Raw genomic sequence first — 25,621 nt, 5'->3', positions numbered from 1 at the left:
TTGCTAAAACTGCTATATTGCAATTTGTATAACTTCTAAGAAATATGTTGACAGTAGTAGCATATCAAAGTTTCAGTAACATTGAACAATGTAATTATATAAATTAATTGAATTTAAGACCTAATCACATTCATCATTTGCAACCATTGTTCTAAATTAAATTAACCTCAAGAAGTATTTTGGGCATTTTAAAGATACTCAATGTCGAATAACCCATATTTCCATAATTCCGTCTGTCTGTCCGTTTTTAATTTTCTTCTTTTTGGACATTATCATATTATTATATCACACACTTCCCAGGTGCTTGTGTCCTACAACGCTGACATCATTATTGTTTGATTATCAAGAAGTACATTGACATTTATCTACCTATCTATATAAATCACAATGCAATGTTTGACTGGTTTCGAGAGGAATGTATAACATACTTTGGACCTTAATTAGATGACATAATTGTATTTTTTAGCTTAAAGTGAAAGAAAAAACTGTCAGAAATTTTAAAGTTCAAATGAGATACAAGTTTATGATATATGTTTCACCGCCAACACAATCTAGATAAATATGTAAGAAATATAAATGAAATTATAATTTACTTTATATTAATTCAAATTTGTTTTTATTGGCAATACAAAATTACCTGCAATGGTTAAACACACAGTATTGTGTGTTTTGAAAACTTTCACCATAATTTCTCAGTTAAAAAGGGGCAAACCTCTTCTTCAGGTAGAGTTAAACATCTTGTGATACTAATGTACCGTGTCACTATGCGCACGTACAGCAAGTTTTAATTAGATAACTAAAGTAATGAAGAAGATATTGGACTTTTATACAAAGTAATTCAATCAAAATTTCTAAGTTAATAAGGGTATAATTCTGGCAAAACAAACTGCATGCAGAGTTACGTAACTTGTCATCACTCGAATAAACATTGTCGCTATGAGTAAATGCAACAAGCTTCAATTACATATCTTGAGTAATTAGAAAATGTTCGACTTCATAAAACCTTCTGGTACAGGGGTCAGTTTTGGTGACAAAACAATGTAAATTGGCCTTTTATTATGCGTATTTGAATGTTAATTAACTAATTTGAATATTCAGTAACAATTTGAAAGAGTTGGTCCTGTCAAACAATAAGGTATCCATGAAAAAAGTCTGGATGTGGATGGTGGTGGTGGTGGGGAGGGGGCGGGAGTGCATCGTAGACGTTGTTGGACACCACCTATTCAACTTCCCACCCTCACATACGCACATGCGTTGCACGAAAATTAATCTAATGATAAATACATGTACGCAATTTCGCCACATATGATCCTCATAATAACTGTGTAGCATAATGAAATTCATATGATTTTGCAAACATTGTAAAATTGCTCAAACTGCAATATTGCAATTTTGAAGGTCACTAGATTGTGATAGGTCTTTAACTGAGAATGTAACAGAGTTTCTGTACCACCACTTTTCGGTATTTAAATCTCATTTGTTTGCAAGGAGATCACGGAAAGACTTTTAACATGTCGTTGATATGGTATTCGTCTTTGAGCAGGCTTAAGAAAACAAGCAACAATTTTTGTTACACCTTCTACACCTGTGGTAATATAGATAATTCTAACACGATCCGATTCATTTTCCTTTTAAACAAAGAAGGCTGGAAACTGTGAATTATTAAACAACAATTAACTGTTCTGACGTCACAACTATTACGTCATAGCGTCAAGCGGCGTAGCGGCGCGCTGGAAAAGAACCCGACTGAAAACGGGCAAATATTTAATGCACGCCGACAATAGTCCTTGATAACGTGTTAGAATCGAAATAATATATCTCATTTAGTGATTTGCTCTTGAATAAATCACTGTTTGTCGTTCAGATGCGTAGCATTATATCACTCGGGCTACGCCCTCGTGATATAATTCCTTCGCATCTGAACTCCAAACAGTGATTTATTCAGCGACAAATCACCGATGAGATATATTATTTCTTAAACATATCCTATAAAAAATGTAGTAATTCGGTCGATCTAAAGCGATGTTATACAGAAGTACATGTACCTGTAATTATATGTTCATTAAAAATATGTTACAATATCATATATCTATATCGTCGCGTAAAATTTATACTTTTTTATGTCTATAGTTACATTTATTATATAATTATATAGGTTACATTTAATACAGTAATGAAACTTAAATAAATAGTTTGCATGTTAATTTTTTAAAACTATTCCCTGTAGTATGTGTATTTTTTATTTTTTATATATTTTTATATAACATGGTATTTTTCGATGTTACAGTAGAGTATATGTATTTTCTTACTGGAGTAAAAGAACGTAGAAATAATGTTGCTTGAAAGCCTCTGCAATCTGGATAGATGATTTTTTTTGCAGGAATTGTCCTGGAAATTCACACGTTTTTGTTAGAAATACTGTTGCACGCATTTCTCTTGATAGTTGATTTTGCTACATTAAAAGTAGAACTACTGTTGCAGAAACGTCTCTGAAAACTTGATGTTGCTATTTTAAACATATAGATACTGTTGTAAAAACTAAAATTTAGGCGAAATACGGCTGACGGTAATAATCAACCGATTTCGACATTTATAAAAGATTTCTTTCAAATTTTAATATTGCTTTTTGTCTTGTTTTGTTGTAGTTCATTTGATTTAAGAAATAATTTATTGCAAAAGAGTGTTTTAACACTATTTATGCACGATGGGCGGTCATACGTCGGGCGTAATAATTTCACTGGGGCGCAGCCCGAGTGAAATTATTTGTACGACGTATTACCGCCCGAGTGTATAAATACTGTTAAAACACTCTTTTGCTATGAATTATTTCGATTCTAATATGCCCTTAATATAAAACAGTAGATAAAATATAGTAGCGCTCTTTCTTGGTCGCAACAAAAACATTGACGTCACCGCACGTTAACGTGACGTCATTGTAGCGTAAGAGTGTTTTAACAGAGAAAAGCATATTAAAATAAGGTGTAAAACACCAAAGCGTTTGACTAGAAAATTGCGACGTACATCTTTTTTTTTTCCTACCGCCAAACTGAAAGGTATCCAGTTTCAGAATTAAAAGGACTGAAAACCGGATTTCACTGATGATCGTCCTAACTTTTTATTAGTTTTCCATACTGATTTTACATTACTTTAATCAATTTTATGTATCATGTAAAAATGACGCAAATTGATCATGTATAATTATAGTACGGATTGTTTAGATAATAAAAGATAAGATAATTTTTGTCATATAAATACGCTATCCGCAGTTACTTAAATGTCATATATATGCGGACTACCTGAAGAAGTGTATTGACAATTCTTAGACCGCGAATAAAGAAGTATTGACTGTAGCACAAATAAAATGGCTGGTAAGTGTTTGAAGTCGCTTTTAAAATGCATAATCATTTCATACTCAATAAAATAAACATAGGGTATAATATTTTTTCATATTTTAGAAATGATACCGATGCTGCTTTCAATGAGATAATAAAATTCATCGTCGATTTTTTGAAGGAAACGAAATATACGAGGGAATAGCTCTCTGAAAAGTGTATTTGTGAATATTTATTTATGAAACTCACCCAATATTAAGGAAATCATATTGGTCATCAGAAAATTACAACAACAACTAACATCAACAATCTTTCTTTGTTATGTTTACATAAATCAATATTAACGAAATTTCGTGTAAACCGGAGTGACTTTTTCATCTTGAAAATCTATCTATTTTGTTGTCAATCGATCATTGTTATTTGACAAACGTTTACAGTTGGAGCGGAGCAAATGAACCGTTTAAGATATTTTTTGAAAGTCGGGAAAAGATATGTTATTTACAATTTTGTATATTATTGTACAAAAACTGCAGGTATACGCTCTGCTGTTATCAGCTTGTCATAGGTGCACGTTAAGATAATAGCCAAGTTGCTTCAAAGTACATGCTTTTTCAGTTTGTGTTTTCTTCGGTTATTGGCTTTTATCACATATAAATGTAAAAGATAATTATTATCTCTAACACTCACCGAATCTTACAGTCATTTCATTTCCAATTGTCAATATCTGCAACTGCTTTCCCAGTATTACACAAGTCTATAGTTAATGTATACCGTGTTAACGCCATGTCGGCACGAAATGCGTAAACCTATTCTAAATTTCTAAAAGCAAGTTCATACAATTTCGCATTAACATAAGCTCTTCCTGGTACGAAAGCAATATAATTTATATTAAACCGGGGGAAGCATGTTGTCCTTTCCTGAATTACTAGACGGGCATCTTCTAGATTTTGAAATTTAAATAATACAAATGATGGCCTGATTAGCGGTCAGTGGTAGCTCTCTCAGATGTAATAAGGCTTTTGTTTTAAACGATATCAACTCCTTGGCAACAAATGTGAGTTCAACTATCTTTTGCTCAAAGGTTTCTGTTGCCTCGACAGAATCAAAATTGCACGGTACAGAGTTTTTGCTTCTCAATAAAAAAAGCTGTGCATGTTTTTTATAATCATTTCTGCAGGTAACTGTCATCTTCTTGAAATTCAAAAAGTTCTCAAATATGTTGTCATCATTTTAGTTAATGTAAAATCTGTCATACATAATTTCATACGTGTACTAGCACCCGTGCAGTAAATTAATGCTACATAAAAAATGTCTGTTAAACATTGACCGATACATTTAAATGTTTCACAAGTTTGCGTGAACATGCACGTCTTCAGTTTGCGAATTACAGAGGACTGCGAAAGATTTCCGCGATTTCGAGGTACGAGCCGTTATTTGTTCGCAAACCGCTCAGGAAAGACAATTGTGCGAGTTCCTCTTCGATTGTGTCTGACGGAACAGGTGAAGGACTCTATGATAGGTAGTTCTTAAATCCCACCAGGACTGAGCTATTTTGATTTCCGTCTTCTGGCCTGTTTCGTCCGGCCCCTTGTTTCTCTGTCTTCTACAAAGGCATTGAGTACATGCGTTTATGGTTCTTACTGATTGCATATATATATATATATACAAGAGCATTTTTGTGTTTTACATTACATGCCCTCTGTTGCCTTTGCGTATGTTAGGGTTTCACCTGGCGGGGATAACGTTTATTTACACTGTCCTGTGACTTTGGAACATGGTGGGGGTAAGAGTGAGGTTAGGTGCACCATAAACCGGTTTAAGCTTCCCAGTGGTGGTTTTGCCACTGACCGTTCCAAGGCGGTGCCCCACTCTGTTCCTTTATTTGTTTGTTTTGTCCTTGTGTGTTTACTTTGTGTGCGTGTGTGTTGGCCGTGTGCGCGTCCGCGTGCTGGGTTTACGTTCGGGGAGGCTGCATTTTTAGAACGTGGCTTTCCCTGTTGGGGACTCATCCTTGTTTTTATTGCGGATACGCAGCGAGAAAACAACGATATCCGTAAAATATCAGTAACCAATTATCAACAAAAAAACCCGTAACATTCCACACATTTATTAATTAAGGCATAAAAATGTATGGTGTAAGTTTAAGTCCTCGATTTACTATGGACTGCTGAATTAAGGGGAAACAAATTTTATTTAAACAAATACTTAACTTGCCTTTCGTGTAAATCTGTCCTAGGTAATTAGGAAGCGCGAGTTGAATTTACGGTGTTTTACACTTTTCTAAAATAAATAATAGTATAATATTACTGACACAAATTAGCATAATAATCTGAGGAGGGAGAATGTTGTGCAATATAGTAGTTTGCTATCTGCGCGGGGCATGAAATGATTATAGTCAGAAAATTGTTAAACGTACTCAATTTAGGCAATTAATCATTTTAGAAAGCTCAAGAATGTAAAAAAGTTAACATTCGAATTTTATTTATGATTTTTAGATTTTTTTAAAAATCTTTCTTCACAGGATTGATATAAATGCACTCAAGTTCACAAATGTTTCAATACAAGAAACAAAACTTATCGTTCAATAAGATCTCGTATGAAATATTCAACGGAAAACGACGACCCCCACTCATACCCCTGTCTCCCACATAAGGTCCGCCCTCTCTCCATTTAAAATCGCTTGTCAAATATATTTCTTATAATTCATTCCGTTTACAAATTAATTATCATGTCCTTAAAATTGTTGTTTTACAAATTTATCATTGTTTTTGTTGGTATTTTCTAAATCTTACGTTTTTTTTTCTTCATTAAAAATATTTGAGGAGTGGGAAAGGGTTTTGCTCGCCTTAGTCAAATCAAACTAAAAGACGGCGAGGGGGAACTACCGGCTCATCTGTCTGCTAAGGGTCTCGACATTTAAAAGAGAATAAAAAGAAAAACTACAAAGAAATAATGAATAAAAAATTATATGTAGTAGTACACTTAAGAAAATCCAATGATATAAAACACTTAGCCTTTTTTGCAATTTTGCAAGCTCGTTAAATTTCGAACATGCGACAGAGTAATAAATTACAATGGTTGATACGTGACCAATATTCGGTCAAACATACGTTCAAAGTGCTGTGCATTGTGCGGTGTTTGCGATCTACGTACAGTCAGAATCGAGGGTCCCCTAATTAGCACATATTAGGCACTAAATCAAAATCAAGTCAAAAACCTTTTATTTCACTCATTTCATGAATACATAAATCAATGAGGTGATTTTTAACAATATATATGAGGCTCATAAGAAAATAATGAAATGATTCAACAAAATAAGATAAGAGTTCTCACACAAACGCCTTTCATATCTAAATGTAATATGTCAAAAAATACATAAATGATGCCCCAATTTGGGCATCGGAGAGTCACAAAATGTATAATTATGGAGATGAAAATATAAAATATCATTTATCTTAACTGTGACAATATTATTTTAACAAACTTGCACAGTTTTAAAAACTCTTTTTTATTTCCAGTATTTATAAGTTGTTCCAGTTTAAACACATTCGGATTTCTGAAGAAGTATGGTTTGATAATTTTTTTCCCGTTCATTTGAAAACAGGTTACACTCGAAAAGATAATGAAACTCATCTCCTAATTTAGTTTCACAGTTGTTGCATGTTCTTTGGTTTAATAATATTCTTGTTCAGTTTCCGGTTTCTACAGGTAACCTATTGTTTCTCGTGCGAAAGTTTATGAAAGAATGCAATAGAGACTTTGGGGTATTGGATAAATATTTTTCTAGGCCAAATGAAGTTTTGAATAATCTATAGAAAGTGCTATTGCTAGAATTTTCAATCAGCGAGTACCATGCGTTTATAAATAAATCATTTAGCTTGAATTAACTTCCATCTTAAGCTATTTGCTATTTGTGAATGTTTGTTGGTCCCATATGTTGTTAAAACCGCATTTAGTTAAAATAGTTTGGACGGCATACAGCCATGGACATTTTTTCTTAAAAGATTCTTGGTTATAATTTCTGCTAATAGCATACATATATTTATAAATAATGGAGGAGAGTTTGATTGGCAAATTATCATTTTCATCTTTGCTTATTCTTGACCGGAAAGATATAATTATTTTGTTCTATATCGATATCTATAGGCATGTAACCTGTCTCGCCATATGCCAGGTAACCCGGTGTTGACCTTTTAAGTTTTAGAACGTACTTTAGAAATTTCAACTGTACACGTTCGATTACGTCATTATTTCCTGCTCCCCAAATTTCAGCACCGTATAATAAAATAGGCTTGATTGTTCTTGAAGCTTGATCTTATCCTCAATAACGGTACCGGTGTTATTTAGAAAGTATTTATATATGTAGTACGTCTTTTATATATGGAAACGAAAAAAAATAATATATCAAGTTATTCTGGGCAAATATTTGTAATAAACGTACTGTTGTTGTTTTCATCAATTCAAAATTTTGGTTATCCTTCCATTTATATTGATGGGCATAATTTTAAGCAATCTGACGAGAAAATAGGAGAACAGATAAAATCTCCCAGGGGCTAACCCTACCCCCTGTTCAATTTGACTCAGGCTGACAAAATACGCCCTTTTATCTTTATCAGTTATATGCTAATGTTAAATTAAATTTATTTAGAAATGTATAATTATCACTATATTTAATATGTAAAATGGGGGTTCTGGTCCATATTGTAAAATAAGGTAAAACACGCCAAAAATTTGACAATTTTGACAGGTTCTGGACCAACACTCATACGTTTTATTAGGATTCTGGACCAGCATTCAAATCTTTTACTTTAGTTTTCAAAATAAGTCATAAAATGCAAAATGATGACGGGTTGTGGATCAAATTGTAAAACCTAAGGTACACAAGCCAATTGTTCAAAAATTTAAATAACTGATGGATGCTAAAATTAACACAAATTGGATTATTCAATACTCTTTGCCTCAATCTATTACATTTAACAATATAAACGTATCTATGTTTTTATCTTGTTTTATCAGCACCACAACCCACACAGACTTAACATTATGCACATGTACCTTTGCCTCATATTATGCATGGTACAACTTTACTTTGTTGTAATCTGTAAAAAAGCTGATTAAAACCTTCACAATGAGATAGTGTACATAACAGTAAGTCAAGTCACATGTTCAAGTGCATTTAATGTCAGATTGTGAGGTTATTGTTATTAGGAAGGTGGTGAAATGTTTATCATTAAAATGTTTACATAGCTATTAAACTAGTAATACTCTACTATCTTATCAACATCAGTGTCTATACATACTGCACTTTGTTCTATCAGTACACATGACTTCTCTTGTTTTATCTGACTTTCATCTTTATGACAGCTGATAGCACTGAAACAAATTTACAAAAATAGAAAACATATCAGGTAGGAAAATATGAACAAAACAGAACAAAACAAATCATACTTTGACGTGAACCATTGGTGCATGGGTTGGTTAGTATGCAATGTTAAAGTTTACAAAAAGTAGAGTTTAATGTTTTGGAAAAAAACTTATTTACAACTAACAAGGCCTCCATTAGTTCAGTTTCCTCATCAGTTTCATGGGCAGATTGAACCGAGGCTTGTAGTTGTTCTTCGCTTGGATGCCCTTTCACCAACGGTATTATGATATTGCCGGTCTGGATCAAGACTAAACTTTAATTTGATTGTACCAGTAGGCACATTTTTAATGTTTATTAATCTAGAGCCGCCAAGTATTGTCCTCCTTCACTGTTGAGATATTTTATAATCTAATTTTATTTTTTAATATCTGCGCAAAGAATAATCCGCAGGAAGTCAGCCTCAGATATGTTAATATAATTGTGAAGGCCACAATGGAAATAAGAGCTTTGTTTTTCTATTTTTGTGTTATCCGTTATGTGATATGTGGTTGACATTTGTCTATTATTATGCTTAAACTTTTAAGATTCTGTATTCCTTGAAATTAAGTGATTAAATCTTCATTTATACATGTATGTTTTAATACATTTATTTAATGTTTCTTTTAGTCATGTATTTGTTCACCTCTCTACCTACCTACCTACCCGCCTTCTTACCTACCTACCTACCTACTTATCTATCTATCTATCTATCTATCTGTCTATCTAATATTATACACTGTACATTTTTAATTTTCTTCCGTGATCAACTCTTGATGAAGAAAGGTATTGGAGAGACTAAGAGATATATAATCATTGCAGTACCTACGGCATTTCGATTAATTGCAAAATATGGAAATGTTTTCACTAAACCTTTGTATTGAGTATTTCAGAAATAGCATATATTAATCAAGACATTTGCAAATATAGTACTCTAGTTCTAACAAAAACATATATCTTACACACGTGCATGCGTATTTTATGGAATAGCATGTTTGCCTGATTGACCATATCAAATGCACAGCTCCATCATAATCAGGTTTCTCGGTGATATCTGTATAAGGAATAAAGTACCTTCAACTTTTTGACACTTCTTCGCGAGATACCAGTAGGAAATGAATTAAAGATTGATAGTTTGTTAGTCGTTTATATCTGCTTGGTTAAAATATATTTTGCCAATATTTTATATTTTAAATATGGCTGAAATCAGCAAAGCTGAAGAATTAGAGAGAAGGAATCAATGTTAATTTAGCATCAATTTATAGGTATGCAAACAACTCCGTTCTATCTTGCTGTTACAGTATTAATTTGTGTGTAGCTCAGTTTGCAAGGTGTGTCTCTTTTTGCTTTAGATGTTCTTAAAGCTTCAAATGTTTCAACTTTATTGTGAAGTCACACCAATATAATGCACTTTATGTCCTAGGTGACATATTTCCGGTTTATGTATAATTTTGTTCAATTTAATGTACTAAGCACGGGATGAATTTGAACGCCATTTAGGTACCGCTTCATAATATTCCTGGTGTTTATTTGTTTTTAATTTTGTTTAGGCATGATTTTAGACATACGATAATGGGAAATTTCAGACATATTACTTCCCATTAAACTGATATGGAGTATATTTGCCTCTATTGTTTTTTCAACTTGTGGCTTCTCGATTTCAGTCTTGTGGTCTTCTAACTAGCTATCAGGGCGGTTTCTAATATTGCAGATCGTCATTAGCATTTAAGGTGTCCATTTGCTATTTACTATATACTAATTGCATAGACAGGAACACATACTGTGCATACCGTTTAAAGTCCTGTTGTGTTGTGTCAAGCCTTTGTGACTGTTATCTTAATATTCTCTTTGGGTAGGTGTAATGTCAGATTTCTTGGGCTTCATGTCCGAAAATGTTCATCGAGATAATGCTGGTTGGTATATTAGGTTGAGTAATTTATCTATAGTGGATTGTTGAATGGTTAAGGTCACTTGCCCCTCATCGCTGTGGATTCGAAACCTCGTTTAGTGTGTAGCATTTTTTCATGGAAGAAAGCCAACCAGGTGACGGAAATTCGTTGGGTAAAACCAAGAGCCCACTCGTGCTTTTAATAATTCATGAAGTGTTGGCACCAGGGGAGTTCGCCCATCATCAAAAAGCTGAAATGTTGCTATATATACATAATATTGTGCCGGCGTGACGTTAAGTCCATGAAAAATAAAAAAGAAAACTTATATGTAACGATAGAATTACTTTAGTTCAATCTCAAGTCCCAACGAAAACAAGTTATGTATCCCCATACACACCGATCCCTTCTGCCTCCTCTGTACTTGTGTCCCCTCATACCACTTTCTTATGTGATTTTATATATTTTCTTACTACACACATAAAACCTCTTTTTACCTACAAATAATTTACCTGAAAGATTATATCATTTATTTCATTCATCTTTCAATATCTCCTTATCATTTCTAAATAACAACTCCGAACAAAGCCCTATTATTCCTTCGTCCCTTTACTTGTTTTGCTTGTACATCCAAAATGTCTCTAAAATTGTCAATTATTGGTCTTTGTTACCTTTGATTGCCCAAACTCTTTGTCCTTCTATGTATATTGCAGTTAAGGCCAAAACATTTATTTATAAGGTTTCCAGGATGAAAATGTTTGTTGTTACATCTGTCCCTGCTCTCCATTTCAATGGAATTATAGAACAGTGTCTTCAGAATATCGTACACACCCATCCCTTTCTTCCGATCCTCATCGTCTTTCACCACCCCTGTTGTACCCCTATCCACCCATTATAAGACAGTGTCTTCAGGATATCGTATACACCCATCCCTTTCTTCCGTTCCTCTTCGTCTTTCACCACCCCATTGTACACTTATCCGCCTCAGGGGCCTCCGTGGTCGAGTGTTTAAGGTCTCTGATTTAGAATCACTTGCACTTCACCGATATTGGTTCAAGCCTCACATGGGGCGTTGAATTCTTCATGTGAGGCAGCCATCCAGCTGGCTTGCGGAAGGTTCGTGGTTTTACCCAGGTGTCCGCTCGAGAATAAATAATGCACGAATGGGCACCTGGGGTCTTCCTCCACCATCAAAGCTGAAAAGTCGCCATATGACCTATAGTTGTGTCGGTGCGACTTTAACCTACCAAAACAAACAAACCTATCTTCCTCATCCAATCTAAAAGTAATTATTTCCTCTTATCACTTACTTATTAGACTCTATTTATCTTCTGAGTTCCTATATACATACTCTTTTTCTGACACCCAAAGATTGGCTCGCTGCCTCGAAATTTATTAAAAGTTTGTTTTCATTTAATTTGTTTCTCTTTCAATATCTTCTGGTCGAATTCCTTATGATTTCTAAGTAATTAATTCGTCCAAACCATATCATCCCTACTATATTCACTTTTCCTCTTATCATTTCTTGTTTTATTGTATTCCCAATACAATCCCATGCCTTCTGCCTGGCATCCTCCCATACCCTACATTACATATTCATTCTCATTCAATAACTTTAGAAACATATAAAGCAACCAAGTTTAATGATAGTAGACTGAGTTTGATTATGTTCATGGAAGTTAATCAAATGTGCAATATCCGCCGTAGGATTCATACTAGAAGTGGTCCTCCTACTTAACACTATAGATACAGATTTCCCTCATGCCCTTAGTACCGGCTTAGGCAAAATTATATTTTGTAAATATATTGAGTAGGCTCCAACCTTACAAAGGACCAGAAGATACATCAAAACTGAGTCCAAGTACAGGTTGACATTTTTCAGGCCGCCACACATCACTTTTAGAGTGATGTTGTGATATTTCATGAGATCTATGAATAAATCATTAAGCAGCATAGAACTCAACCAAGCAGAATAATAACATACTTGGTTTAATTGAGTCTCTTACTGAGATGTAATGAAAAGTGCAACACTCTAAAAAAAACCTCTTTCATATAAATATATTGCATTTAGTGTACGGCATGATCCCAACGGACCAGAAATTACAGCAACGTTAAGTCCAAGAGTAAACCTAGTGTAAAAAGGTACTGGTCAACTGACCTCTTACCATTTTCTGATTTTATTGCAGACTGTTCCTCAACATTTCCCGTACACCTCGTTCTTCACTATTCCCCAGCCTGAAATTTTGTTAAAGATATTTGTTTTCATGTTCAATTTCTTGTGTTCAAACTCCTTATTGTTTCTTAGTAGCCCCAGAATCCCAAACCGTCTTGAGTATGCTTTCATCTTTTTCCTTATAAATTTCATTCTTGCTTTTCATATAATACCGTTTACTTACAAATTATGTGTTGGTATTTCCATAAGCAAACTACTCACGCACGCACACACACACACACACACACACGTACACATCGTACACACACTGGTATAACTTACCATCGAGGTAAAAGATAGGTACATGTTTGTCACACACACAAACACACGCACGCACGCACATTACACGCAAATTCCTTTGATATACATCATAGCTGAGAGCAATGTCCTTCTAACAATTTAACAATGCATTAAACTGAGTTCAAAGCAAAATCACAGCAGATTTAACATTACATTTGTTCACAGTTTTCGAGACTCATTAAAACCTGAATGTTTCTAATAGGCATTTCCAGCATATCCTGATGCTGACTTGGATGTCTTATGCCGATAAAATATCAGGGGTTTTCTCAAATGCATTATAGTATACAAATATAATATAGATACAGGGCTATTTATTTGCAGAGAACACCATACATTGTTTAGGAAATTAGATATATTTAATACTATATCTAATTGAAAACAAACCATTCTTTACTTCTTTACTTATTAATGTCTGCAAACAAGAGACATACGCATATTCACTGTTTCTAGGCTGCCTCAGCATGTGTTTTAAGTTCTGTGCGTTTCAATAATGTTGTACATACATTGTATGCGTTTAAATACATATCAGAAGAAATGCATGTTTTAATGACTTTTATTGTTTTGTATTATTATCGACTTTTAAGGATTCATATATTTATAAAACGAAATCCATTCCTTTTGATTTCAACATAATGTATATTCTGTTCTTCTATTTGTCAGTGGTGAGGCTGCTGAAATAATTCACATTTTCAAACACATTTTGTAACAGCCAGTAAGTTTTATTCTATATATCTAAGTTGCGCTTTCAAGATAGATCAAAGAGAGGTAATAGAAAATTAAGCAATCATTTCTTTTCTAACTACTGAGTAAAACCTATTTTATTATACTTGGGAAATTGGTGATCCTAACGAAGAGTAAACTGAAAAATTGACTCATTTACTCCAAATTCCGAGAGACATTACACTTACTTAATTGAATGTTCAGCTATAACTATCTCGAAATTTCGTTGTTAATCATAATTCCAATTACTTACTCAAAATTACCAATTACGAAATTCGAAAGTTTGCCTTACTAACTCGAAATATTGACTTACGTAATCGAAGTTTTGACTCACTAACAAAGGAATATAAAAAATTAAAAAATGACAGAAATATTGTGGCTGATTTGTACAATTTCGTTATGTCGTTCTGTCGTAGCGCCACAACGACAAACGTGCCGAACGTTGCACCGCAAAACGTTGCCCCACCGAATGTTGATATGGCGCCCCGACAAACGTCGCCCAGCCTAAAGTAGCCCCTACAAATATCTCCCCGCCGTACGTCGTCTGCCAAACGTCACCACCTCGAACGTAACCTCGCCAAACGTCGTTATGGCGCCCCCCGAACGTTGCCTAGCCGAATGTCGCCCCGTCGAACGTCGCCTCACCAAACGTCGTCCCGCCAAGCGTCGTCTTTTCTCCTTCAGGAATGACATGATAGTATCAATTTAAGACTGTGACTGAAAAAAATGATCTGGAGCGTCTGGGATATATTACAGACTCCGGTATATACCGAATTCATATTATACACTGAATGCATGCGGACATGCAATAATTTGCGTATTTTTGCCGTGCAATCCAATGATAATGATTTTGTGACATGCACAGAAATACCGCTCAAGGTCTGGTGAGCAACTTCGTTAATTAAATTAGAGATAAATGGTAGTAATAGTCTGATATTGATTGAATATGTTTAAGTCCGTTATGAAGTATTGCTAACTCTTACCACCATCGCACCTCTATTAAATACCCAACCGACGACCTTAGATAACACATTTTTATCTTGGAAAACAGATAGAGGGCTATACGCATGTTCGCGTGCTTGCGTGCGGGGGTCCGTGCGTGCGTGCGTGCGTGCGTGCGTGCGTCCATCCGCCTTTCCGTCTAATTTGTATCCAGATTATAAATTTGTCGAACATTGGAAAAACACATAATGCTTGCCTCAGTGAGATGAATTGTCGTGCGAGCAAACACCAGATCCCTATCTGAAAGGTCAATACCTGGGTGAGGGGTTGGGCAAGGGTCATGACAGATCTTATCCGATCAGTATCTTTATTACTGGTAGAGAAATCTGTTTTTACTTCCACAATGTTATGGCTACTGATATGCAAAACACAGACCCTAAAGTCAGGCGGGGCGACGTTTTGTAGGGCGACGTTCGGCGTGGAGACATGCAGCGGAGCGACATTCGACGGGGCGAGCTTTGGCGAGGCGGCATTAAGCGGGGCATATTTGGCGGGGCAACGTTAGCCGGGGCGATATTTGTCGGGAAGACGTTCGGCGAGTCAACTTTTGGCGGGGCGCTATAACGACGTCTGGCGGGACGACGTTTAGCGGGACGCTATAACGACCTTTGTCGTTATGTGACTACAACAGAACAAAATAACAAAATGTCAGTAATCAGGTACCTTACAAAAATAATGGTAGATGAGAATAAATAAATAGAGAGATATGTGGAAAAGCATTCCACTTTCCTCATATGTTAAAAACTTTGGAATTTTGAGTATTTAACATCAGTAAATCCAATTTTCGTGTTACTTAATTCGAAATGTCGCGCTAGTAAGACAAAATTTCGAGTAAGGTATCTCAAACCATTCGAAATACAGAGTTAGTCAGGAACGTAACTCGAAATTTCGTGGTACTGACATATTTCATAAAATAACACGTAGCTGGCACTAATGCTCTTCCGTATAATGCAGCCTTTTCATTCTATAGACAAAATACTTTTATCTATTTCACAGTAACGTTTTGAGTTTCTTACCTTTATCTTTGTCCAAGTTACACCAAGGCTGAATTTAAAAAGACTTCCTGTTGATATCTTACATTAATCGAATTCCCATATATGTATCCAGAATAAGATATTAGCCATCAGATCCGTGTAAAATAAATGAATAAAGTCGTGGCATTAATGTTACTCTTACACCATGTTACATCACTTGAATATTTTGAGATGTCCCCTTACACAGGAAAATACGTCCTTAATCCGGTGTACATCTCGTCATTGGGATAGACTAGAAATGCCTTATAGTAACTTCCCGTTCAATATATTATAAACGTATATCTTTATTTTCAGATATATCTGAGAGTGAATTAGCCAAAATACAATCTCAAGGAGAAGAAAGTAAGTTTTTTGAGGTATCTAGTAACAGCAATTGCTCAGTAAACGGAAACCATATAATGACAAATACCTCGTCTCAAAAGAAGTCTCGCAATTCAGTATCAATTTTGTTCTATATTTATAGATGGAAACCCGCTTTGAACTGCTTTTAATTTGTATTTCATACTTCTCATTTTCTTCCTATTTTTCGAATGAAATAAAAGTAAAATTATCTCATCGGTAACAATTTTCATAGAGAAAGAAATCGCCTTAAATGTGATGAAACTAGATAAAGAAGTCATAATCTGAAGTGGTGAGAATTCCTTTACATAGTACAAAGAATCAAAACATGAAATTATTTATATTTGATAAGTGAAACAAATGGTAATGTTTATTCATCACTCTCTATTTTGTCTACAGTAAAACGCCATTCTAAGCATATATTATTATATATTCTTTTAAAAATCCGTACTTTTGTTTTTCATAGAATTAAAACAAAAGAATACAAAATTGTTTCTCATCCTTAATTCAAGGTTCATTTTTCCTTTTTTTCGTCACTCTACCCTTTCCTCTTTCTTTTCCTTTTTTCAACGTATACATACAATTGACATATAAATTGTTGTACCATAATGCAACACATATAAATTATAGTATGTATATGTTTAAGAGGTTTTGGTGGGCACATGAGCCCTGACTAAAAGAATCTTATCTGTATGACAGAATAGTTCTCTTTTATCTACATGTAGCACATACAATATCTTTTATAACTATAGCTATGAAGTCAATAGCATTAACATTTTATTTGGCTTGTGACGCTGTTTGTTTTGCACTTAATATTGTAAAACAACCAGATATGAATGAAAAGGAGAAAAACGGTCGCAATAAGTACTAATAAATTATATTTCATTGCATTTTCAGTTATTAAGATCCGTGGTATACCAGAAGAAATTAAGTATTTGGGAACTTTTTCTAGAAATTATCAATACTTTGTTCTATTCAATTAATCTTTGTTTACAGATTTTCTTATAGATTTGTGATTATGACTGTTTGTACAGATAATGTCGTTATCGCGAGATGTAATATTTAATCGTTATTATGTGAAAGACTATATTTTCCTACGTTAGATGCACCCCGTATAATTTCATCAGAATTGACCTATTTTTCAATTAAATAGTAATGCTTTTCAAAGATATGTCGATTTATAAATTCCATCCTGTTCATGATCATATGTTATGTGTTTATATGTGTTAAAGGCTTTTGAAGTCAGTATTATAATCCTCATTTAGAAATGCGAAATAGCTGTAATGATTTAAATCAAGACCATTTAAAATATTTGTTCTGATTGTTAAAGCCTTCGTTTGAGGTTGGTGTGCATGTATGGAACCCGACAATCATTTATTTCACTTCATTTATCTGGGTGATTATGAACAAATCCTGAACCTGGTATACATGTCACGAATAAATGGAAAATATGCTGATAACACTGGCAACGGAACTTACTTTCGAAAGTTTGAATTTAAAAGTAAAAAATGTAGTGCGTAGAATACTCGAAATAATATTAAAATGAGCTTCAAATTTGGAATCACATTTAATAATAATGTTATTGCACATATCTCAGAAATATTCACACAAATCTGTACATTATTATTTTACGTAAAGACATACCATAGAAGATATAAATACTCTCAGAAGTTTCTTTAAAAACTACAACTTGTGATTATTCCACAGACTGGTGATGAAGTGTTTTTCCGAGGTCCACATTATCAAATTCTTTCCCTGGTTTTAGGTGCAGATGGAAATATCTAGTCGAGAGTAACTTTTTGGTGCTAACTAGGCTCTGTCGATAGAATCTTTTCATCAAAGGCTTTTGATATATTTGAACTGGCATATCATAATAGGTTGTCTACCTTGAAAGTAACCCAATTTCCCGATTAATAAAACTTTGAGCTACAGATAATATAGGGAAATTATTTTCATTGGTTAATTTTAAATATTTCTTTAAGTTTGTGAATGTTTTAGCTGATATGAGATTATGAATCAATTTCTTCTCTTTGATTTGATGTAAAAATATTTATTCTAACTGAATATCTTTTTGCTTCCAATTTTGTTTTTAAAGTATAACTATCATTTACATTGAGCATTTAATGAAAATCACTAAAATTGACAAATTCTTTCACTTTAGGGGCAAGTAAATAATGTGTTCCCAAATATGACAACTATATGCACATATGTAGGTGTTCTTACTTGTATGAACATTATGATAACATGTTTACAACTTTAATAAAGTAAAAGCTTTTGCTCCTATTTAACGTCAAAGTTAATCAAGAAATTTAAAACTGGCGGATTTCTTAAAGCTCTGTTGTAACTTACGCGGTATTAATTTACAATTAAATATACCAACAAATGTGAACTCAATCCAGGGGTATGAAATGATAACGTCATAATAATACGAAAAAGGGAACAGAATATAACAGAACATAATAGAGCTTTTATTTCACCAAGCTGTTTAAGGAAAATACAACCACTGGGTTTGAGAACAATTCTAATAAACATGAATTAATTCCGACAATTCTAAACTATTGACGGTAGGAGAAAATGTAAATAAATAGTCTGATTCTGGAATGTTATCTTATTTGCGATTTCGGCGAAAAGTGAAAGTTGTGAATGGGGAGGTAAATGGTTACATTTTTATAAATAAAAGATAGAACATGAATTCCACAGATGTATATATCAGGGAAAAATAAAAGACGAGAAATAGCATGCCTGTTTAGCGAGACAACGCCCAGCATGAAATAAGCTTCTGGGTCTTATTCCGTCTTACCCTGTAGACTTGTTTCAAGTGTTGAGCTTGACACATTACATGACATGATTTACATGAAAGTGTTCTTATCTCAACATTTTCATTCAAACCATTTAGATTGATGTCTATAAAGTTACAATCACCATTCAGCAAGATGTAGCCAGTTAACTTCCTTCTGTTGAAAGTTAATTTGCTTCATTGTGTATCATTGTATTTGATTTATCACTTTTCTCACTACCTAAAGACTGTTGATACGGCCGCGTTGATAATTTGTGATTGTTCTTGATTCAAATTGATCTACAGTTGACTGAAGTCTATTTTTTGTACTTTCGTTCAACGATTTAGGTCAAACTGAGCTTCCTGTGTGTTTGCTTATACTGTTTGTATCGTTCAATCTGTTCGCTGGAAAGATTCCCTTTAGATACTTATAACTTCATCGCGCAATCGTTCGTAGTTAAGACTTGTATTTTCCATATGATCCTGCTGTTCCTCTCTATCGTTCATTTTCGGAGATGGATTCTGATGCCACAAATGTTTAAATTTTCTGTTTGACCTGATCATTGTAACATCAAATCGAATTGCCCTTTTCAAGAAGGTTATTTTCCAGTCTTTTCAAGATTTCATTTGTGTCAACATTCAAAAATTGTTGAATTCCTTTTCCTTTTATCAAAAGAAAACACTTTGTGTGATAAAGATTGATGAGCTGATTTTTTTCTGTTGATTCTTGGTTTCTACATTGTTTTGGTTTTCTTGTCAATAACGGATGTGCATACCGATTTATTTTTTATTTTTCATAACTTCTGATGTAAATAAATCATGTACCGCGAATTAAAAAAATACATACGTACCGGTGCTCATGCATATTTTCACTCCTGCATACTTTAGCATTCTTGGGTAGGTGTGACTGTCTCCTGGTTTCGTTCAGATATGTCTTGGAATTTAATCTTGCAGGAGGCTGCTTAATGTAAAGATGATTTTTCGCCAAATACTGGCTGAAATTGCTTATTTAGAGCAGTTATGTTTGCAGTTTCATTGGTATATTAAGGATGACAGGGATGCTGAAGTTTTATTTAGGGAAGGCATCAGGCTGCTTTATATTCAAAATATCTTCAAAGTGTTTGATAAGCCTCTTTTATTTTCTTTCAGACTGTTTGTTCAAAGTTAAAGAAATATTTATGAGCAGAAGATTCGTTTGATTTCTTATTTTAAGGCCCTATCACTCCTTCTGATTATCTTCTTTAGACCTTGAGTTACCCAGGGAAGGTGGTTTCCGATGGAAGACATTTTTGCCGGTCCGGAATAAATTCTTCTGATAGGTTGTTTAAAGTAGATTAGAAATTCTCCCATACATCTTTCATTGATAGGATGGAATGTTTGTCGTCCTTAAACAGTTCATGATGGTACTTGCCAAGCGACTGGTTGCTTTCAATATCAAGTGTAATGACACGGTAGCTAGAGAATAGAAACAACATAGACTTCCTTATCCTTTTTACCTTTTAAAGCAATTTTACTACAGGGGCAATTTGCACTTTTACAATAACTTTGAATATAACACAAGAGGCATGGTTGGTAGATTTTTTCCTACAAAAATACATGACATGAACACAAACAAGACAATAGTAGCATTAAACATGTTGAAAATTTACCTGAAAATGAAGTAAATTAATGTAAATATTTGCTTGGAACACAAAGTCGTGAATGGATACCAGTTTTATATTGCGCATGCCCTGCTACTAAAATTAATACATGTGAAACATATCGAGGCAAAGAATACATTTTGCTTTGTTACATATCAATGTCACTTGATGAGAAATTGATGTAATCATTTTGACATTTAAAATGCTATAACCCGTACAATTTATTCATATTGATGTAATTGCACACGAGTTAAAGTAACATTTGGTATTCATTAAAATACCAAGTATGATGCGATGTTACATGCCGCATCCACTAGAATTAAAACTTAAATGTACAAGTTACAGGTCACAGTGAAATTCCCGTTCATAGCTGAAATAGTTCTCATATGTTGCATTTATTTTGAAAATAATATGTTTACAATATAAAACATAATTAGTATTCATAGTCAAATAGAACAAGTGGAAACACCACATGTCGCTCGCACGACAAAAATAAAAATAATGCAGGCTCGGTTTGATTGAGTCTGTAAATGGGCGGTAGTGGGAATGCATGCTACCGTCCACGCCCTCTACGTAGCCCCGGGTTGAGAAGAATTCAACATTTTCACATGTTACAAACAGACCTGGGGTCAATTACTTTAAAATGTAATTAATTAAATTACAATTACATTGAGAAATGTCCAATTAAATTACAATTACATGAAATTTAGCAATGTAATTAATTAAATTACAATTACTTTGCAAATTGTAATTAATTATATTCAACTGCAATACCAATGTGGTGCTTCTTACATGAACACTGTAGCAAAGTTCTTTACTTTGTACTACATATACATGATAATTCACCTGTAAACTGATTTCAGTTATTTCAAAATTGAATTTAAGCTCAAAGTATAATCTGTGTTTGCGGGAGAACATCACTCAGTCTTTAATATTATTGCAAAAGGAGCAAAAAGTCAGCCTTAATTAATAGTTTATATATTGTCAAGCAGAATTCGGTTAGAGAAGATACATGTAAAGTCAGGTATTTCTCTGAGGTCTGAATTTCTCTGAAGTTTATAGGATCATGGTTCTGCAATATGTTTCAAATTTAACTAGTATAGTATTTAATCATTTACATTTTAAACATATATTTAAAGTTTCAATCCTTAACACTGTCACACTACATGTTATCCACAGAAGTAAGTTGTAAAAATATTCATGAGCCATCCTAGAATAACTATGTCACTAAAACTGTAGAATACTCATAATGTCCACAATAATAATTATATTTTTTACATTGTTATAGAACTGTGGTGTCAAATGCTATGTTGTTTGTATAATTTAATACAACGAATTTTATAACAGAAGAAAAACTAAACTAAATGCTAAGCATTTCAATTTTTGCTCCGATAAAAATCTAATAAATAGTGATGCAAATAACAATTTCAAATCATAATTTGATCATTTTCTCCAAAAACATATTGACAAACATCATCAAAGATTATCAGTTGGTTCTAATAAAACAATTATATCCGAACAAAGGAACTGTGTCCAAGTGATTATCACCTACCATAATATTCTATTGTTATTTTTCACAGCTATGAAACGCAAATTAGCATATTAAAGTGAAGTGTCACTGGTAATAAACATAGATATACTATTTGTTCAACAAACTGGACTAGCATGTGCCATGTAATTGGAAAGTAATTGAAATGTAATTGTCAATTACACCCTAAAACTGTTCTGTAATAAATTAAATTACAATTACATGCAATTGATAAATGACCTAATTACAAATTACATTCAAATACTTAAGAAATGTAATTTAATTGCAATTAATTACAATTACATTTTTAATTACCCCAGGTCTGGTTACAAATTACAGGCTCTATCCGAAGACTACAAGTTTCATTTGCAGTGTATTTCAAACTCTGAATAAAGACCACATTTAAATAAAGGTCATGATCTGCTCTAGCAAAGGTTGAGGTGTCCTTTGTAGGCAGGTTTGTCTTTATTGTATTGCTCTTTGAATAAAATGATACTGTATATCATAGTTGCGAGACAGATAGAGAGTGTGAGAGATAGAGAGACAGCCAGGGAGAGAGAGAGAGAGAGAGAGAGAGAGAGAGAGAGAGAGAGAGAGAGAGAGAGAGAGAGAGAGAGGCTCCAATAGAAGCTAATACAATGCAGACAGATGCCTGTCTTCAGTCACCATTACACGGGTATATACAATATTAAAAGTCAGAGCGACATTATAGTTACAGCCATACAGTAGGACTCTATGATATGTAGTTCTTAAATCCCACCAAGACTGAGCTATTTTGATTTCTGTCTTCTGGCCTGTCTCGTCGGGCCCTTTAGGGTGATTCCCTTGTTGCTCTGTCTTCTGCAAAGGCACTGAGTACATGCGTTTTAGGTTCTTAAGGATTGCATTTATATATAAATATATAAATGCAATCCTTAAGAACCTAAAACGCATGTACTCAGTGCCTTTGCAGAAGACAGAGCAACAAGGGAATCTATATATATTTAATGTATCCTCGAGATCCAGTTAACTTTCAGAGAGAGAAAATATAGCTTCTCTGGTCCCAATCAGTTATAAAGACTAAAAAGTCACTACTGATTTGTGAGACATGAAAACAGAGATTTGAGTATATATATGCAAATGTTGAACCAGTACGAATGTGTAGTACAATTCGGGCTCGTATATAAAGCAGTATCGAAACTAATCTTATTGGGTTAGTGGACTTGCTGTGGCATGTGCGTGTTCGTTTGTACTGCTAGGCGCTTTGCCGTAATTGGTCTGGTATATTGTGGTGGTGATTTAGTTCGTATTAATTAATTCTCTCTACTATATAATAATTTATAATGCGAACTTGTATCCTAGCGGATCTCACGTATGGGAAAGTCAACTGTTCTGAATATAATTATATCCCTTAACGCAAATTATCTATATATATTCAATGTATCCTCGAGATCCAGTTAACTTTCAGAGAGAGAAAATATAGCTTCTCTGGTCCCAATCAGTTATAAAGACTAAAAAGTCACTACTGATTTGTGAGACATGAAAACAGAGATTTGAGTATATATATGCAAATGTTGAACCAGTACGAATGTGTAGTACAATTCGGGCTCGTATATAAAGCAGTATCGAAACTAATCTTATTGGGTTAGTGGACTTGCTGTGGCATGTGCGTGTTCGTTTGTACTGCTAGGCGCTTTGCCGTAATTGGTCTGGTATATTGTGGTGGTGATTTAGTTCGTATTAATTAATTCTCTCTACTATATATATATGTACAAGAGCATTTTTGCGCCTTCTGTTTTCTTTGCATTTGTTAGGGTTTCACCTGGCGGGGATAACTTTTATTTACACTGTCCTGTGACTTTGGAACATGGTGGGGGTAAGAGTGAGATTGGGTGCACAATAAACCGGTTTAAGCTCCCCAGTGGTTGTTTTGCCACTGACCGTTCCAAGGCGGCGCCCTACTGTGTTCCTTTGTTTGTTTTGTGTGTGTGTGTGTGTGTGTGTGTGTGTGTGGTCGTGTGCGCGTCCGCGTGCTGGGTTTACGTTTAGGGAGGCTGCGTTTTTAGAACGTGGCTTTCCCTGTTGGATATTCATCCTTGGTTTTTAACAGTCTATCTACAAATTTGCCAAACATAACTTTTAATTTCTTTATCAATGCATGGGTGCCCCCTAAGTTATAATAAAAAATATATTCACTGCAACAAAAAATTCTACAGACAAGTCACGAAGTGATGGCCTTCCAGATGAAAAAGCTTTGTCGAAATACGAAGTGAAAAGAACATTCGAATTCATTAATACTTAAGTACCTAGAGTTGTGACGGACGTAACATTACTCAATATGTGTGTGTGTGTGTGTGTGTGTGTGTATGTGCGTGCGTGCGCGCGCGCGTGTGTGTGTGTGTGTGTGTGATTGTTGTTTCGTAATGCAATGGTTGAATGCACCAAAACAAGGCTTCCTTATAGGCGACATTATAACCCAATAAGACAAGTAGAAATGAGCATTTTCTGCTAATTTAATTTTAAATCTTTGTACAAAAAGCAGTTGCCGGTAAATATCTCTGATGATAAAATGATTAATATGCACCTGTAATATTATAAGAGGGCATGTTCACGTGTCCATGTTTTAAACAGTGAAAGAGTGTTACTTTTTTTTAAACAAGAAGTTGTGAAGTTTTGTTGTACGAAATATATATAGTTGTACAAATGTAATTGCCACAATGCGATATTTCCGTTCGACATCGCTAAATCTCTTAGTGTGTCTCTTAGAAAAGCTCGTGGCATTTACCAAGTCCAGGAATCGCTTCTGATTATATCGTCAATAAATATACAATATAGACACATGGGGGAAGGCACGATGTAAATTAACTATCAGATAATACAGCGAATGTAGCATTTCTTATTGCATTATGACCGAAAAGCAAGATGAATATTATACTCGTGTAGTAATGATCCCGTTCAATGATGAAAACGTTTCAATTTAGGTACATGGCGTCGCTGGCCTGTGGCATATACAGAGCTAGTATCCATTTAAGAGTTAGCATTAGCGTTCGAAGGAAGACAAATCGATCGATTTATGAAAGTTATCGAAACCCGAATGTCAGTTGTCAGATAATGAATATGTAAGGTCAAGTCTATTAGTACAAAGTTTGACAGGTAGATGATTATTTAACGTTTGAATCGGCTATTTTTAATCTATGCTCAGTCCGTTTTAAAATGCTAAAACATATTTGGTAACAGATGATAGGGGCGGATCAGGGGCGGGGAATGGTACTAAAACCAAGACTGTCTTTGAGAATTACAGAAACATCCTCATCTTATAATTCTTATTGCATTTTAGTAACACTGGAATTGACTGACCATGAAGACAGTAAGTACTAATTAACTTATTTTGGAAAATTACTGTTATATGTTTACATAAAGACTATATTTCAAAATATGTTATACGTTTTGGACCTTTCGTTGTTATAATTTG

The 25,621-nt window shown here is 34.1% G+C and overlaps 1 protein-coding gene across 3 annotated transcripts in view; it reads left to right on the top strand.

Moving 5' to 3' along the window:
• Positions 1-3,287: 3,287 nt before the first annotated feature.
• LOC128549619 (caspase-3-like) overlaps positions 3,288-25,621 on the top strand; it is a 44,734-nt gene continuing 22,400 nt past the window's right edge. Inside the window, exons 1-3 of one of the 3 annotated variants that reach the window (XM_053526687.1) lie at positions 3,288-3,368; positions 16,182-16,229; positions 25,487-25,516. In XM_053526687.1, coding sequence (XP_053382662.1) covers positions 3,362-3,368; positions 16,182-16,229; positions 25,487-25,516 — 85 coding nt within the window. In that variant the 5' untranslated portion in view covers positions 3,288-3,361. The remainder of the gene's footprint in view (positions 3,369-16,181; positions 16,230-25,486; positions 25,517-25,621) is intronic. The other 2 variants (XM_053526690.1, XM_053526689.1) reach the window with 2 other exon arrangements.

This window comes from Mercenaria mercenaria, chromosome 16 (genome assembly GCF_021730395.1).
Source record: "Mercenaria mercenaria strain notata chromosome 16, MADL_Memer_1, whole genome shotgun sequence".
NCBI classification, from domain to species: Eukaryota; Metazoa; Mollusca; class Bivalvia; order Venerida; family Veneridae; genus Mercenaria; species Mercenaria mercenaria.
Note: the sequence above shows the minus strand (reverse complement) of the source record. Positions and strands in the feature narration are given on the sequence as shown.